At 38.3% G+C, this 16911-nt stretch overlaps 2 protein-coding genes across 4 annotated transcripts; one reads left to right on the forward strand and one right to left on the reverse strand.

Moving 5' to 3' along the window:
• Positions 1–1611: 1611 nt before the first annotated feature.
• LOC149043320 (uncharacterized) lies at positions 1612–5991 on the reverse strand. 3 transcript variants are annotated; one of them, XM_089209438.1, is made up of 6 exons: positions 5896–5991; positions 4797–5046; positions 4442–4646; positions 3600–3722; positions 3058–3201; positions 1612–2851 (listed from the first exon to the last, which is right to left on the reverse strand). In XM_089209438.1, exons 2-6 carry the CDS (start codon positions 4967–4969, stop codon positions 2498–2500), a joined length of 999 nt encoding a protein of 332 aa, XP_089065564.1. In that variant the 5' UTR covers positions 4970–5046; positions 5896–5991; the 3' UTR covers positions 1612–2497. The 3 variants fall into 3 exon arrangements, with proteins under 3 accessions (XP_089065564.1, XP_089065563.1, XP_089065565.1); XM_089209437.1 differs by lacking the exon at positions 5896–5991 and having other exon boundaries at positions 4797–5151; XM_089209439.1 differs by lacking the exons at positions 3058–3201; positions 5896–5991 and having other exon boundaries at positions 2143–2851; positions 4797–5134.
• On the forward strand, positions 5169–16448 carry LOC149043321 (heat shock 70 kDa protein 12A-like). The gene is made up of 5 exons (XM_089209435.1): positions 5169–5229; positions 5380–5719; positions 12827–13078; positions 13314–13491; positions 13774–16448. Exons 2-5 carry the CDS (start codon positions 5411–5413, stop codon positions 14868–14870), a joined length of 1836 nt encoding a protein of 611 aa, XP_089065561.1. The 5' UTR covers positions 5169–5229; positions 5380–5410; the 3' UTR covers positions 14871–16448.
• The last annotated feature ends 463 nt before the right edge of the window (positions 16449–16911 follow it).

Here is a 16911-nt window from a genome sequence, read left to right on the forward strand (position 1 = left end):
AAAAACTTTTTTCTCATAACTCATTTGCAAAGAAATGTGTAGCAGCCAGAGGAGAGAATTAGCGATCAGATCTTAGGAGCCAGTAAAAGGTTAGGAGAGAATGATTGACTGCTCAGTTAAAACTATTGCGTACAGTAGATACAGTGATATTATTTGAAGAAAATATAAACCAAAGGCAGGTCGGGCGATCAAATTACAAAACCAATCTTACGGAACGGTTTAGTGTGTTTTCAGTTTCGGTTGAAGCCTTCTGTTAAGGAGTCTAGATGTTTCTGTCACGAGTAGGCGCTAAGAGAAACTAATGAGACCATTCTTTTCTTTTGGCGGGCGTCTAATTAGTGTAAATGACAGTGACTATTAATTAAACACTGGTTATGGACCATTTCGCTCCATTCTTATTTCTCAAGTGGCTTCCTTGAGAGTCTGGTCATATGAAATCCATTAAAAGTAAGTGAATGTGACACCCTTAGACGCACCTAACAACCTCATCGCCGGTTGTTTTTCAGTCAATTTTTCAAGATGGCAGCCGGTCTTTCCAGATCCTAATTGTGATCGGGAGGGTCTGAGTTCGAGACTGGTTTCAGGCGACATACGGTATGTGAATCATGCTCCTTTATGTCCTATGGCTGGGTTTAAAAACAGTTTAGTCACTCTTAATTGGTCATTATTCCTTTCTCGTTACTCCACAATCTTCCTCAACTATTCCGCAGTCTTTTTGATGTTTTCTATGACCTGCGATTGACAAGTCATTCCTAGAAAAACGTGAAAACAGACAGGAGAAAACGTGAAAACACCCATGGTTAATGGGTGATGGGCTCCTGTCTTTCGTTTTGAAAACAACCGAATTAGACAGTAATTTTTTAAATGCTTTTGACAGGTTAGGAACTTGGTAGCCTTTAAAATTCATTCTTAATGTATTTTTATAATCTTGAAAGTTGGGGGCTGTAGTCCCGTCTCTAGTTTTGCCCAGACTGCTTCCAAAGCCCTCAATGAATAATGCCTAGTAAAAACAGTTTGAACTCTAAGTCGTGCAACTTTCTTCAGTACACATAAAGCATTCCTTTCTGCGTGGACTTGTAAGTTAGAGTTGACGACCTCGCAATGACTGAAAAAACAAGGACGAGTCTGACTTTGATCCATTAGTCAGTTTTTTATGTGGGCTCTCTTTATTGGTTAGAACTCAACGACAAGACCAGTCTAATTAACAGGCCTTTCATCGACATTTCTGGTTTTTAATTCTTACCGGCTGGAGGCTGAAATTTAGAAAATGACTGATTTGCCTGAGCAGCTCAGTTTAAGAACGGAAGTCCCCGTCTGAAGGGACTTGTCTCTCTAATCAGGAATAGTCAGGTGACGTCTATGCGGTGCTAAGCCCATTCATGTACGCATCCTGATGATACATCAACAACAGCCCTACGGGTTGTGTAAAATCGGTTATTCTCGAGAACGATTTAATAAACAAATACCAAAGACACTGAAAAAAAAAGGAATAAATAAGTGAATAATCCACTTCACAAATAATTGATTGAGGCATCTCTACGCCTCCAAAATCGAAAGAAAAAGAAATTAAAAAAAAAAAAAAACTATAGCTATATTAATCAAAGCAGTGAGTTCCGTCTGATGCAACGTAAATCGCTTTAATCATTTTCACAGATGAATTGCAGTACTAGTATTGCTCATACAGTTTCCTAACACTTTGTAAAGCTAAAGAGAACACGCATCTAGAAAACGTTCTCTTCCACCAAATCGTTCAAATCTAATAACTTGGCTGACTAAGAATCGGCTATGAGAATCTCAGACAGAATCTTGCTTTTTGGTATTGCCTAGATTATGTATAAAAAATTGAATATACTTTTTTTTTTTTAAAGTAAAACAGTATAGCTTACTTCGTGCTGACCTCCATTGTCATCCATGTTACGGTTTTTAACGAGCCTTTCCAATAGGAATAAAGTGTAATTGTTTTCTTACGATTTGGCAACTTGTGACCTCATATTGTTGGTCAACTACGGCATTATTTACGACATAAACCTAAATATGAAATAATGAGCTTTCCCTCCAGCTGAGAGATTTAGAGTCGCGAAAAGATGTTTGTCATTGTTTTCTATCTTTAGATATAAACCTAAATATGAAAATAAATTGAACTGCTTTCCCTCCAGCTGAGAGATTTAGAGTCGCGAAAAGATGTTTGTCATTGTTTTCTATCTTTAGATAGTCAAATGTTTATTATTACTCTTCATTTTACTTGTGCTTATTGCGTCAGAACAATAGGCTCTTCATCGTGTGGTTAGCTTTAGCCTATCAATTTTTGCCTTGGTTGAGCGCGCAACTCAACCGAGTTAATGCATCGAATACTACAATTTAAATCGATTTTTGCATGCCTTTGGAAGTTAACTATGTAAGGTGCACTGAAAACTTGTGAAATCTCTTAAAACTCAGCCATTAATGAAGATGCTCTTAATAACTGGTGTGCCAAAAAAGAAAACAAAAGTCCACGAATTCAAACGGACGTTTGTGTTTGGGGTCTTGGAATTATAGCCGCCTTTCCTTTGGCAAGCACCTCGTCGCCCTTTAAGTCTGTGAGAGCTGGCCAGACACAAATAGTCATGGTTGGCATCCCCTCTGTAAGTTCTTCTTCTTCTTTTTCAAAGAATTCCTCAAACCTCTTGCCACGCACTTCATTTGCCAGCCTAATCTTTATTGGTGGAAGCTGGTTTACCATTCTCCAGGAAATTTGTACGCATTCTGCGATGAAATTCTTCATTTTGAATAGAATATCGTCGTCTAAATGAGGCAGCAATGGATCCTCTTTTATCCACTGTCCACGAAATTTCTTCAACTCTGAAAGCGTTTTCTGCGAAAGAAGAATAAAATTGAAAATCGTGCAAATATTGGACAACCACTCGGCTGTAGAAAAAAAAAATCTATTTTCCAAATATTTAATTGATTCTTTTAGTTCTCTAGAATTCTACTCAATTGTACTCCAGTCTGACGCGACTCTAATTGTTCTCATAAATTTTTTCTTTTTTTTTTTGGCGAAAAGTTCAGAGATGGAATTACCTCTTCCAGGGCTGTTAAGTCACAGCTGACTGCCATTTCCTTAAGTACAGAAGAGCAAGCGACCTGGAAGGACTCCCCTGAAAATAGGGACTCCATTTCCCTTGAGAAAGATTGCTGCATACCTCTCTCAAAAAGCTTTGATGCCTATGGGGTGAAAAAAAACTCTAAAAACACATAGATTTAGTTTTTTAAAGGGAATCTTGCATAAAATTTTTTTTCTTGAAACATTGAATAATGTCATAGTCAAAGTGAATAACCTGCGCTCAGTTTCAGTCAGGTTTAGTCTCTCTATTTTAACTGAGAATGATTTAAAGAAGATTTACCATAAATTGTCTCATCATGCTGAGCCAAAATGAAATATTTGAAACGACTGTACTATATATGAACAATATGAAGCAGAATGATAGTAATGGCAATAATAATACTACTATTAATAAGAATTATCTTCATAATTGTCACTAAAATTAGGAGGAAAAGCTTCTTTTATAATATTCCTGGCTACAAACATGATATTGTATCTAACAGTCTTTTAACTGATTTACCTCTGGGGAATTAGATCCTTTCGTTTGGTGGATAACACCTAAGGATGGTGCATATTGGAAAAATTTCGGCAAAACACTTTGGGCGAATGCAGATTTTGTGGATTTTGCAACATCATGTGCCACCTGGGAAAATAATATAATTTCAATTTAAACACAAGGTGCTCACTCCCTTGTGATATACTCTGACACTATACATTATAAATAGAATAAGAGAGATGATAACTTTTGAGCTCGGTTAAGAAATACAGAAAGATGTTTTTCGTCTTGTCAAGAGTGGGACAAAGAAAAAATTCTTAGTTCCCACGAGGAATTGAACCTCAAACCTCCGATTTATTGGCGACAACATATATACTGGCGACAGTTCTCCTCTCGACGCTGTAGTTTTAGAAACGTTAGTCGCCCTCTAGGAAACGAAGGCTGGCAACTTAAGCAAAGATATCTTTGTGGCAAGAACTTTGAGGAGATTTGAAACAAAAACGAAAATCTACGAGAATTTTCGAATCAATTATGGTAAACATAATTTTACGACAAATGAGTCGCCAAATTGACGGTCGATTTTTCGAAGCCGTATCTCGATCTACTTACTAGCTTGAGAGTAGAAAAAAGTACATCTTTCGTTAAAATGGAGACAAATGGTCTTTTTAAATGAATTATCTTTCATGGCTTTCGTTTTGGACGATATTATTCGATACTCCCACGCTGGTACTTTTGGCTTGGATTCATACTTAGCAAAAAATGTAAACAATATGCAGAAGTACGGTATAGTTTAGAGGGTTGACTTCGTAAATCTAAAGATTGTAAATAGTTAAAGGATCTTTGGTTCATTTACTGATTACTATTACCACAAATATGCGGCATGTCACATCCTTTCTGTACCAGAGGTCATTCCTTTGATCCAGCCTTCCGAATGCCTCGATCGCTTGTCTGCGTTGAGCACCATCCATTCTTTTGAACTTTTTTACAACGTCACTTCGCTTGTTTTTGCTTGTAACGTCCTCAGAACTGCTCTGGTAACAACGATGATTCAATTCTGAGTCGTCGCCTATCCTAATGAAGAAGAAGAGTTAAAATTATAGGCTATCAGTACAACTGCATCATGCAGGCAATGAAAGCTTGAATCGACACAAATGATTTCTATGAATCAAAAATCCTTTTCTCGAATGTTTCCTCAAATCTAAAAAATTATCTTCAACCTACCTTTGTCGCAAACTTTGGTTCTCTTTTGTTAATTGTTCAGTTTGCTTTTTCAAGTTATGAATCTCTGTTGACAGTGCGTTCGCCTTCTTAAACCACTGCTCAGCGATCTTCGCCGCTTCATTTTGGAACCCCATGAAGGAGTTGAAGTCACTTGCGCTGGATCTTTCGCTCATCTGTGTGCCTAATAGCTCGGCGCGATTCCGAGTAGAATGTTCGCAGCTTACTTCTTGATTAATAAACCTCCTTTTACCTGGTGTGGAGGGAAACAATCCCATGAAATAAAATCAAGTCTCAACAAGTTCAGCAAGACATCGGAAATGCATTGTTTATTTCTTAGAATTTGGGTGTGTCGTTTCTAGGAATCATGACATACGATCCTAAAAAAAGCAATAGACAAGAAGTCTGTGCAGCTGCTACACGAAGAGACCTGTTTGTAAGTCTTATTTTCGAACATTCAGTCGCAGATTTGGTAAATTTGATAGAGTGATGTAGATAAAATAATATTATGGAACATTTGTTCCGTGGTGTCGACAAATTTCTTTCGAGATACAGACGATTTCTTTCGATTTCATGATCGTTTCAGTTTGCATAACTTGAAGGATATTTTGGAAACCATGGCTTCTCAAACTCCAGTTCAAAGAGATGTCATTATTGCGATCGACTTCGGCACTACTTACAGTGGATTTGGATACGTTTTCCTGAACGCATCTCAAGATCACATCTACGTGTTTCAAAAGTGGGGAAGAGGACAAGGAATGGGCTACGGAAAAACACCAACAGCTCTCCTCCTCACCGAGAAAGGCGAATTCCATAAGTTTGGACATGCAGCAGTAGAGACGTACGGGAAACAAGCGATGTCAAAGAAGGATTGTAAAAAGCTTTTGTATTTCGATAAATTTAAACTTCTGCTCCATTCCCAAAAGGTAAGTCTGAACCGGTTTGTAATTTTCCTTCTGCATTAATTGCTTACGTGTCAACATTTGTTAATATGGTTTTCAGACCATCCGTGAGTAATCGAAACTAGCATTGTAAAGTTGTCTGCTTGTCGTAACGTTTACTGATTCCGACCAAATTATCAGGTTAAATAGAATATGCTTACCAAACTAGCGACTGAAGTTCGTCGGTGCGTTTCAAATGTTCTCGTAGGAACTTTATAACTCTGTTTCTTTTAGCCAGTGACGCAAAACGCTACGCAGCGATATGGTAAACTAATGCGGAAACTCCATACTTGTTATGGTTTTTGCTAAAAGCGATTGAAACGATGTAACATTTTTTTAAAGACAGCGAAGGGTCACCGTACTCATTTAGAAGCAGTAGTAGCAAGTTGTGTCTACGCAATTACGCCTTATGTCATCATAGCAAAATTTTGTGTAGGCTTATGCCAACTTCATGTTTAGGAGGAGTCAGAGGATGGTTCTTTATTCGATGCTGGCATTGCAGCTTTCTTGTTCTATCGGCAAAAAACCGTTACTGCTCAATTCAGAATAGGATATGTCAACATAAATGACGATCAACGTCCTTAGTGCGCTACAGCTTCGATCAGAAAGAGAAGATATCATTATGAGTGCCTGAAAGCCACTTTATTTCGCGTGTGAAACCATGCAAAATAACGATGTACAATGAAATACTAAGTTACTACCCTGAAAGATGAAAGTTTTGCGGAATTTTCACTTCGCGAATAAGGGACCTTGCAGGATCGGTTTTTTTTCCGGTTCAAAATGATCAAAATTTTCTCTCGGTACTGAAAATTGAGTAGAGCCGGGTCGCATTACAGACCAATTTTTTTAAAATTATTTATTTATTATTTTTTTGAAATAATAACTCCATGTTAGCGTATAGAGTGGTATGTTGCTCGCACCAATCAGATCGTTTAGTGTACGTATCTCGCACCAATCAGATCGCTGCATTAGGGTATGTATCTCGCACCAATCAGATTGCTGCATTAGGGTATGTGTCTCGCACCAATCATATCATAGCATTTGAATATCCTGCACCAATCACAGCGTTTGGGTATTTTTTTCTTGTAAATGATGTCATGGATCAAAGAATGACATTACTCAGAAATTATGGGCTAATTTGATAAGTGTAATGGTTTGTGGCTTTTGCGAGAGCCTCTTCGATTAAGGCCATGATTTATCGGGATACGAAGGGTACGCATTTAAAATTTTCAAGTTAAAACGTGTCTTTTCCGCTCCTTTACTCACAACGCACACGCCAAACAACTTACATTTCATCACGTATCATGAAAACAACGTCCAAAGTCCAATAAGAACATACCTAATCATTGCCCTACATGAACAAACAATGTTTCACGTGCTTGAACTGTATTCCACCAATCAAATTCCATTTTGCCACATTGGACTTAGCTCTATCGCGTGTCATTTTCTTGTATACAATTATTATGTATTCTAACTGTATTGTCCGACCCCACTGAAAAAAATTCACGTGGAACTAAATGTTCCTATTCGAGATCGCAATATATTTTTGGTTCAGGTCTATCAGAGGTACGACAGAGTTCCAGTTTGCTTTTCGTTGTAAAAGTACGCGGAATTATATTTTTGAGGTAACTAACTGTGGACGAATAACTTTGATTTTTCTCTCTGTTGGAGGAACGGTAGTAAGCGTAGTCTCTTTCGCAACCGTTATTTGGTATGTCACGCAACGCGCTCTCTCTTTTCCGAGAGGGAAAGCGTACTCCGACATCCGTCAAAAGGAGGTCATATCGGGTAGATTTCCGATTACGAAATCCGAGCTCGCCCGATGTTGTCTTCGTGATGAAGGCCCTATTTAGCATATTAGACCCGCAAAACAGAGTAGAAACGAACACGTGCTTCGTTTTCGCTCATGACTTTGTATTAGCCGTAAGATATTTGCTTTTTTTTTTTCGTTGCTTAACTTTATTACAGACTCCACAAAATTTCTGCGATGCCTCCTTTTCACGGAAGGCCGATTACAACTACAACATAGTAACACCTCCACGAAATCTGTCAAAACTGAAAAAAAAAAACTGATTCTCAGAACTTCCCGTTAATTGTTTATTAAGATAATCATCGAAGTGAAATATATCTATGTAGTAATTTTTATCTATGTAGAAGTCAGCTAAAAGAATTTTTAAAATGTATTCATGAGAAACTGTTTCTCGTAGATCTTTCCCTAAGTAAGCTCTTGCGTTTAGAATTGAAAATCCTCATCTAAATATTGTAAAAAATATTATCGTAGAATATTTTCAATGATAATCATGGCACAACGCAGATAGAGGAAATGTAATAGGTGAGACAAGTCACGGATTATCCTTGTCGACAAAAGTAATATCGCCTGCTACATTATATTCAAACTTAATCTCCGTCCAATCGAGGTAATGTACAATTTTTTAATCAATTACCAGAATAGAAATAACAATATATCGCTTAAACTCTGAGCGTAACTGCGTTAAATTTATTTCATCAGAAGTCCAGAAGATTTCCGGTGTTTTAAAATCCTCCTTTTGACAGATTTCGTGAAGATGTCATTACGTTGTAGTTGTGATCGGCCATCCGTGAAAAGGAGGCGTCAAATGTATTTTGTGGAATCTGTCCTGTAAGTTAGCAACGGAAAAAAATGCAATTATCTTAACGCTAATACAAAGTCATGAGCGAAAACGAAGTAAGTGTTCCTTTCTACTCTATTTTGCGGCTCTAAAATGCGAAATAGGGCCTTCATGACAACATCGGGCGAGCTCGGATTTCGTCATCAGAAATCTACCCGAGATGACCTCTGGTGTTTTAACATCCTCCTTTGGACAGATTTCGTGGAGGTGTCACTATGCTGTAGTTGTAATCGGCCATCCGTGAAAAGGAGGCATCGCAAAAATTTTTTGGAGTCTGTAATATAGGTAAGCAACGGAAAAAATGCAAATATCTTGACGCTAATACGAAGTCATGAGCGAAAACGAAGCACGTCTATTCTGTTTTGCGGGTCTAATATGCCAAATAGGACCTTCATCACGAAGACAACATCGGGCAAGCTCGGATTTCGTAATCGGAAATCTACCCGAGATGACCTCCTTCTGACGGATGTCGGAGTACGCTTTCTCTCAAATGGGAAAATAGAGGGCGTTGTGTGACGAGACCAAACAACGGCTGCAAAGGAGACAACAGTAAGCGTGGCACCGATGCATTTCATTTCAACATGGAAGTATTTAGGCAATAGAGACAGTAGATCATATAATATCTGTGTGAGTTCAGATAAATTGGGTTGTTTTCTGTCTTTCTGCGATATTTTCGTTTTTTGAAAGTTATGTTATGTCAGTGACAAAAATGAAAACATTAAGTGCACAAACTGTCCCACCTCAACCCACCCAGCCAAAAATATAACTCTTGCATGCTGGGCATGCCTATGTTTTTGGCTTGAAAAATCGGCTGGAAAATCAAATTGCATCAGACCAGAAATGAAAATACAATTGAGCTTACCTGAGAGATAGGATTCGAGAGACTAGTTATAAACATAGATGAGATTTTCACATCATTCTACAAAACTTTTAATAACATTGTAAATAAGCATGCACCAGTTATAACTTTTTCAAAGCGCATGATCAAACAATTTTCTAAGCCTTGGAAAACCAAGGGATTACGAATTTCAATCCAAACAAAAAATTGATTATTTCAATCCGGTGATTTTGAGAAATATAAATATTACAGAAACAAAATTTGTTTTCTGATTCGCTTAATCAAGAAAAGTTATTATCATGAACTTTTCAAGAACAACTTAAACGATATGCGAAAAACATGGCAAGCAAGCTGTAAATGCGCTACTCAATCGTCGGAAAAGAAACCTTGAGCCAGTCAATAAACTTAAGGATCCACAAAGCACGAATAATAGTGTTATCAATGACCCATTGCGTATACCTAACATTATGAATAAGTATTGCTCATCTGTTGGTAATAACTTAGCAACCAAACTGCCTCAAGCTGGGCATCCTTATAAGGATTATCCCTGTAACTCCAAATCATCTGAAACCTCATTCTTCCTCAAACCTGTTACTTCACATGAAGTGAAGCTTGAAATTTTATCCATACGGAACAATAAGTCATCTGGCCTTTACTCTTGTCCTACACAACTTCTTAAACGCTCTTGTGACATAATATCCCCTGTCCTTGCAAATTTTCTCAACAAGTCTGTTAGTCTAGAGGTATACCCCTCTAAACTGAAAATGTCCAAAGTTATACCCGTCTACAAAGCTGATGATGAAACAGATGCCTGCAATTATAGACCGATTTCATTACTGTCAAACTTCAACAGGATTTTTGAGAAAATTATGTACAACAGAATGAAAGTTTTCATACAAAAACACCAACTATTATCTTCATCCTAATACGGTTTTCGCCTAAAAAATCTGCACTTAATGTTTTAAGTAAGGCTTTTTTTTCACGTGTTGGCGTTAAAATCTGGAATGGGATACCAACTAGTCTCAAAACTCATCCAAGAACTCTTTTAAAAAATCCATTAGAACAAAATTAATCGAAATTCTAGAAACTGAAAACTCCTATGTCGACATAGATACTCTAATTAATAAGATGAAAGATTAATTACTAACTGTAATTATGTTTAGTCTGTAGTTTTCCTCTTTACATATTATCCTAATACCTAGATGTTTGTAAGCACGAAGATTAATGTCTACATATTGCAATTGTATGTGAATATTTATTGTATTAAATTGTGTAAAATTATTTGTCAACCGTCTGGCTTGCCGCGATTAGCTCTTCGCTATTTGCAAGCCAGCCTAGTAATGATCATCTGATCTGAACAAACTTAAAAAACAAAACAAAACCAAAAAAAAAAAAAAACAAAAAAAGCTTATCGGGTCGCATTCCAACGAGTGAAAATACAAGCGTCAGTCACGGAGAAAATTTTAGCAGTGAAATTAAGTTCAGTCACGACACTTGCCATACGGCCGAACAGGGTAACAGTGACTCTCAGATTTTCTTTGTTCGGCGCTCACAAAAGGCCAAATGGGGGGTGTGTTGCCCAGGTCCTGAAGGAAGGAATACTGCTCACTTCTTAACATTTGATGGCAGTAATAAGGAAAGGGAAAATCTCGCTTGTCCATGCTGTAACTTCGAACTGCACGCAATGCAAACGTCAGTATGAATGATGAAATTTCGCGCTCTTTTTTTCACGTTCGTGACCTTGCCGTCTACATTAGGAGTCTTTCTTTTCAATTGTTGACAGCTTTGGCGGCGGGCTCCTTTGTTTTTTTTTTGAGATTTGGAAAAATTGATCAGCCTCGGCACTACCTTACAATTCAAAAGCCAAAAATTAGAACTGACACTGTGACATGTGTCCAACTTGAACAAGGAATGCAGCAAGTAAATTATTATCGTATATAACTAAGTCGCTTGAATAAGGAGTTCAGTCGATTAAAACTCTCCTCACATTTTTGGCCAACATTCTTTTTACACGAATGTTCGGGTGTTACTAAACTGTGGATCAGCAGACCGTGGAACCTCCGGAACCCTTAGTTTTTCGTTTATAAAGAGAAAATAATCATGAAATGAAATAAAACCTGAAAATACATTGACACTGTTCGAAATTTCGTTTTTGGGTATATAGAAGATAACGTTAAAAAGAAATATTTTTTTGTCTACTTTGACGTCCAACCACAGGACACCCAAGCTCACACAGTGAGCCTTTTTGAATATGCAAATAGGCTCACGTTGCGCGATGGGAGCACTGGGCTCCTGGTGAAGTACAAGGATTTGCATGGAAAGAACATTCGCGCTCTCAACCTTTAAAACATCTGGACTAGTTTTGAATCAGGATAAATTTACCTCGCTCAAGCGGTTTTTCTTTTGCATCTTGTGAATTTCTTGGGCTGATTTAGGGACACTTAGCTTGGTTTTAGTTCATCTGCTTCCAAGATGCCTCGGCGAGTAACACCAACCAAACGAATCCACTGGAAGCAAAACGCTGTGAGTTCACAAGTCCGGACGCCCCGACCACCCAGAAATTCCACCGGCATGTAACCGATGTCACGCGTAATTCGATTCATTATTTACTTAAAAACGTCAAAACGCCTACAGTACTAAACACGAATAGGAAAATTTACATTAGAGAACGAAAACTCACGAATAAGCCCACAGCAAATATTAAACTTTACGGTACATAGCTTTACAGGCAGAAAACGACGACTGCTTCTTTAAAAGTGGACATAAAAGTTGATGTAGAGGACTTAATTTATAGACAAAACCTGACAAATTACTTGACACTATTACGTAACATCAAGCATGAGGCTTTACACGAATACCGCGGTACCCAAACCGTCAGAGCTTTCAAATTATGGTTCAATTCTTGCTAAGGGTTAGGGTTAGGTTTGTACGTTGAATGCCACCACAGTAAAAGTTAGACGTCAAGGACAATTAAAACATATTTTCCTTCTGAACTGATATTGTTTACACCCGAAAACGAACTTTCAAACTGTTTTAAGGTCTTTTTAGTTTTTCTTTCATTTCATTTCTATTCTTTTGCAAAAAATATAGTGTTCGACAGGTTCCGGAGGTTCCGTGGTCTGCTGATCCACAGTTTAGTAACACCCCGGATGTTATGCAATAATTCTCAATCAATTATGATAAATTCTAGCATACAGCTAGTAAGTTTAAAACATCTTTAGTCATCTTGGTGGTTGCGTCGAAAAATTCCCAACCTTTTTCAAAAACACAAGATCCAAGCAATGTTGCATGTCCGTCTGGTCAATGTTTGCAGCGTTCAAAAAAGAAAATACAAGGAAGGTTGAGGAAAGCTCGCTCCTTTGCTTTCTATTTTTCCAAACCCTTTCGCCCTTAATTTTCTTTTCATCTCTTCAGAAAGGAAGTTTTGTTAGGACTTGGGAATAATCCACTGAGTAGAATGTTTTGTTTTGGCTACCATTCCTCTATCGTTGCTCATTTAGCTGATAGTTTGGTAGAAAATTCGATCTTCCAGCGGAAGGAATTTAAGTTACCCAAAGTCAGGGTGAGAGTTGTTCATGAACTTTTGTCACGGTTAAATCTATTTAGGACCTAAATGAGAGAACAGAGGTAAAAGCCAGGAATGGGAAAAAGTGGCTTGCCTTGGATGTGTTTGCAAAGTGCCTTGAGTACCTGAAGAAAACTGCGACAGATGTCGTTAACGAACGGCATCTGCGGTCAGAAAAGGACAATCCAAACACAGAAGTTATGTACAAACCTGAACAGATCCAATGGGTGATAACAATTCCAGCAATATGGCGAATTTCTGCCAAGGAATTCATGAGAAAAGCTGCCTATAAGGTAACTGATACCTTCCATTATTGTTTTTGATGATGCTCGAAACATCGATGCAGCCTTTTTCCAATGTGCCCTATGATTCAAAGAGGAAAACTGTATACAAAAAAAATTAAAATATACAAATTAACTATACCTACCCAGCTAACAAACTATAGATTCATCTAAATCGTGGCTGATAAAGCAAAAGAAGGGAGATTCACCTCTTTCAAAAGTTTCTAACTCGTTTGTTTCGTTTAAGGCTGGGATTGCTGGCCCGGAGGATCCTGACCAACTCATCCTTGCCCTTGAACCTGAAGCCGCTTCGTACTATTGTAGAAAGTTGCCTTTCGATATGTTTAAGGGACAAAAGGGGAAAGAGCTGGTGAAGGACACTTTGGACATGGAAAAAGTTCCATACATGGTGGTGGATAATGGAGGTGGGTTCTAACTCCTTCAATAGTTAGGAAAAAAAATTTGTAAGGATCGTGGCCAGGCCATCGATGGTGTTTTTTACAACCTGCACAGGACCAGGGCGAGAACGTTCACGTATAAAATGAGAACATTTTAAATAGGAGAGTGTATACAATTAGATTCAAAACAGATGAGAAACCTCATCCACGCGCTTGTCATGTAATTCCCACAAAATATCGAAAGTGGGAGAAGGGAAAGATCAGCACGCTAATTTACAGGTGAGATATTAACTCAATTTTGCTCCACAGGAGGAACTTTAGATATCACCGTTCACGAAGTTAATGCTGATGACGGACATATTATGGAAAAACACTGTCCCTCTGGCGGTACCTTTGGTGGCATTCATGTTGACCGAGAATTTGAGCAACTGATGATAAAAGCATTTGGAGACGACTTCATCAGAAGATTTCAAGAACAATTCCCGAATGACTGGCAAGTCATAATGAACCGCTTTGAGGAACAGAAGAGGGCAGAAGAGGAAGTAGACAACGATGAAATTAGTATCGCTCTCCCTTTAAACTTTATGAAGTCATGTTATCACGACATTGGAGAAGATGATGATGATATCAATGAGCGAATTCGGCGATTTTTTCCTGAAAATGTAAGTGTTAGCAGCGACTATTTGAACATAACCATGGGAATGCTTGGCAACCTGCATCGTCCAATTGTGACCAAGATTGCGGAGCAGATGAAAAGCTTGCTCGCTAAGCAAAGTCTTCAAGATGTGAAGACAATTTTTCTCGTGGGTGGTTTTTCTGAAGCTCAGTTTTTAAGGAAGGAAATTTCCCGCTGCTTTCCTGACAGACGTATTCTTATACCACCAGATCCCCAACTCGCCATTATTCGTGGTGCGGTAGAGTTTGCCCAAGAACCGAGTTTACTTCGAGCCAGGGTCATGGGTAAGACCTATGGGTTAAAAACCTGTGTTGAGTTCGATCCTGAAGAACATCCGTTCGAGAAACGAATAGTTAGTCGAGAGAAAGTATACTGTGGTGACATTTTCGAAACTCTAGCCAAGAAAGGGGAACGAATTGACATTGACGAGAAAAGAACGTACAATTTTTTACCCATCGATCCGGATTCGACTGAAATATCGTTCAAGTTCTTCAGCACAGACGAAGATGACGCTGACTTTATCTCCGATCCCGGAGTAGTAAGTGAAAACGTCGAAATTTTAATTCCTAGTCCTAATACTGCTAAGGGATGTGACCGACAATTAAGGGTGGAAGTAAAGTTTGGTGGCACGGAAACCAACGTTCAGGTCATCGATGTCGAGTCAGGTAATGTTAAAGTGGCACGTCTTCAGTTCGTTTCCACATCTGTGATTCACTCCCGTTTTTGTTAGAACTATGCTGAGTGGACCCATGTAGACCCTGATATTTACTTTTGGAGAGGTTAATCAATATTCTAATTTTAGAGACTTGTTACCCCACCTCTATAATCGAATAAACAATGACTGGCTTAAGTCTGAAATTTTAATCATCAAGGGCGGTCGCAAAATTCAATTTTCAAACTTTTAAACGGCGTGTGGCGTCGGCGTTGCCATGTTGTGAAAGTGCCTAAATCGTGAGCCAGAGGTCCTGGGTTCAAGTATCAGGCCATCGATCGGGGCTTTTGTCATGTTTTAATACGTTAGATATGAATTATTTATGTTACAGATTTCTCGGTTCCGTCAATCTCTATGCCTTAAACATTACTGAGAGTAAATCGATCCTATTTTAATGAACATTTTTGTCAGCTTACATTACATGTGATATTTGGAAACATTGACTCATTTAGGTAAGGCAGCTGAGATTGATTCCGACAGTTAAAGTCATATTTTAGTTAACGGCCCTTAGGGGAACACACGTATATTTCACAAAAGAAATGAAGTTAAATGTTTTAAATTTTTGATCAGCTAAACTCATGCACCATTTGTAATCATGTGCAAGAGTCACATAAGTAGGTTAAATGTAATAACAAAACAGTGCTGATTGCTATCTGCGATCAAGTTGGTTATTTTACACTATATATCGAGTAGTATGTTTTAGTCTGGTATATCTTTGTTCGCGGTTAAGAATATTGCATAATACCACATATTTTTTTGAAGGATGGGTATAGGATATATGGGTATATGGGTATAGGATTTCCTCCAATACGAAATTGTTTGAAAGGAATTTTTTAAATGCGAGCAAAACTCAAGCTCTATTACTCGATTTTAGGTCGAAATAATAGCATAACATTACGTACGAAACAGTTATAGAACAATACCAAGAACAAATAAATCCGAAGAGCTATATCCATCGTAGATTTGAGCTAGATGTTACAGACAAATACATATTTTTTAAATGAAGTTCGGATATAACGCGCGCTGTCATGGGTTGAAAGATCGTGCTCTATCAGAGTACAAAGCAAAGAGCTGAGCTAAAGCTGTCACGCCACCTGATGCAAACCTCAGAAGTTACATTGGCCGTGCTTCGAGTGAACAACTAAGAGTTTTCCGTGATATCCTTTCCGATGCGTTGAGTGAAAGGTCACATCAGACGCAGCCGCCGAGTTTTACGGCGCCGTCGTCCCGAGCAATCTTCATGTTCTGGTGAATTTGGCTGTCGTGCATTCATAGAACACTCGCCTTGCGCAGTCTCTGTACTAGAGACTTTTAGATTCTGTAGTAGAGACTAAAAAACTTCTGGCAAAAGTGTTGAATTCGACCCACCGAACTATTTCAGTTTGCAAAGTATTGCAGATTGTGGACTTTGACGTTTTGTGAACTTTGATGGTTTGACATTTTTGACAGCTCTAGTCTTGTTCAACCGCTCAGATTAATTGGACTATTCTAACAAGGATTCTGATCAGCTTATTGTAACGTGCTTGATGAGAGTACAGGGCATGGTGACAACGCTGTTGTTCGCTTTGCAAATAAAATTTGTTTTGAAAATTGAAAGTAATGCGTGGGGAATTTAACGGATTCTTTGTTATAAAAAAAACAGAGAACCCTTCACTGTCCTCTGTTCTGATGTAAAGCACTTAGGGAGCGGCTATGCTTCTTTCGTGCTTTGGCCGCTTCCTGCGTGCTTTACAATAGAAACGAGCATAGGGAAGGCTTCTCTATTCGTTAAACATGGCATGGACAATATATCTCTCATTAAAAGTTGCGTTACATGTAAAACAAACAAACAACAAATAATGACACAGTCAATCACAAAAAAGTGTGCGAGTGTTTGCCACTTATCCTTAAAATGTGAAACAATATCTCACCTTTTATGAATCTAAACCTAACTTGACGTAGTCGAAATGAAGTTGAGTTTGAGGGGGCAGCCGTCCGACCGACGTCAAGGTAGCAATCTCAAATCAAAAAGCACAAGAACAAAACCCTTACGCCATTGGTCCGCCGAGGGTCTACATCG

This window comes from Pocillopora damicornis, chromosome 6, assembly GCF_964200805.1.
Source record: "Pocillopora damicornis chromosome 6, jaPocDami1.2, whole genome shotgun sequence".
NCBI classification, from domain to species: Eukaryota; Metazoa; Cnidaria; class Anthozoa; order Scleractinia; family Pocilloporidae; genus Pocillopora; species Pocillopora damicornis.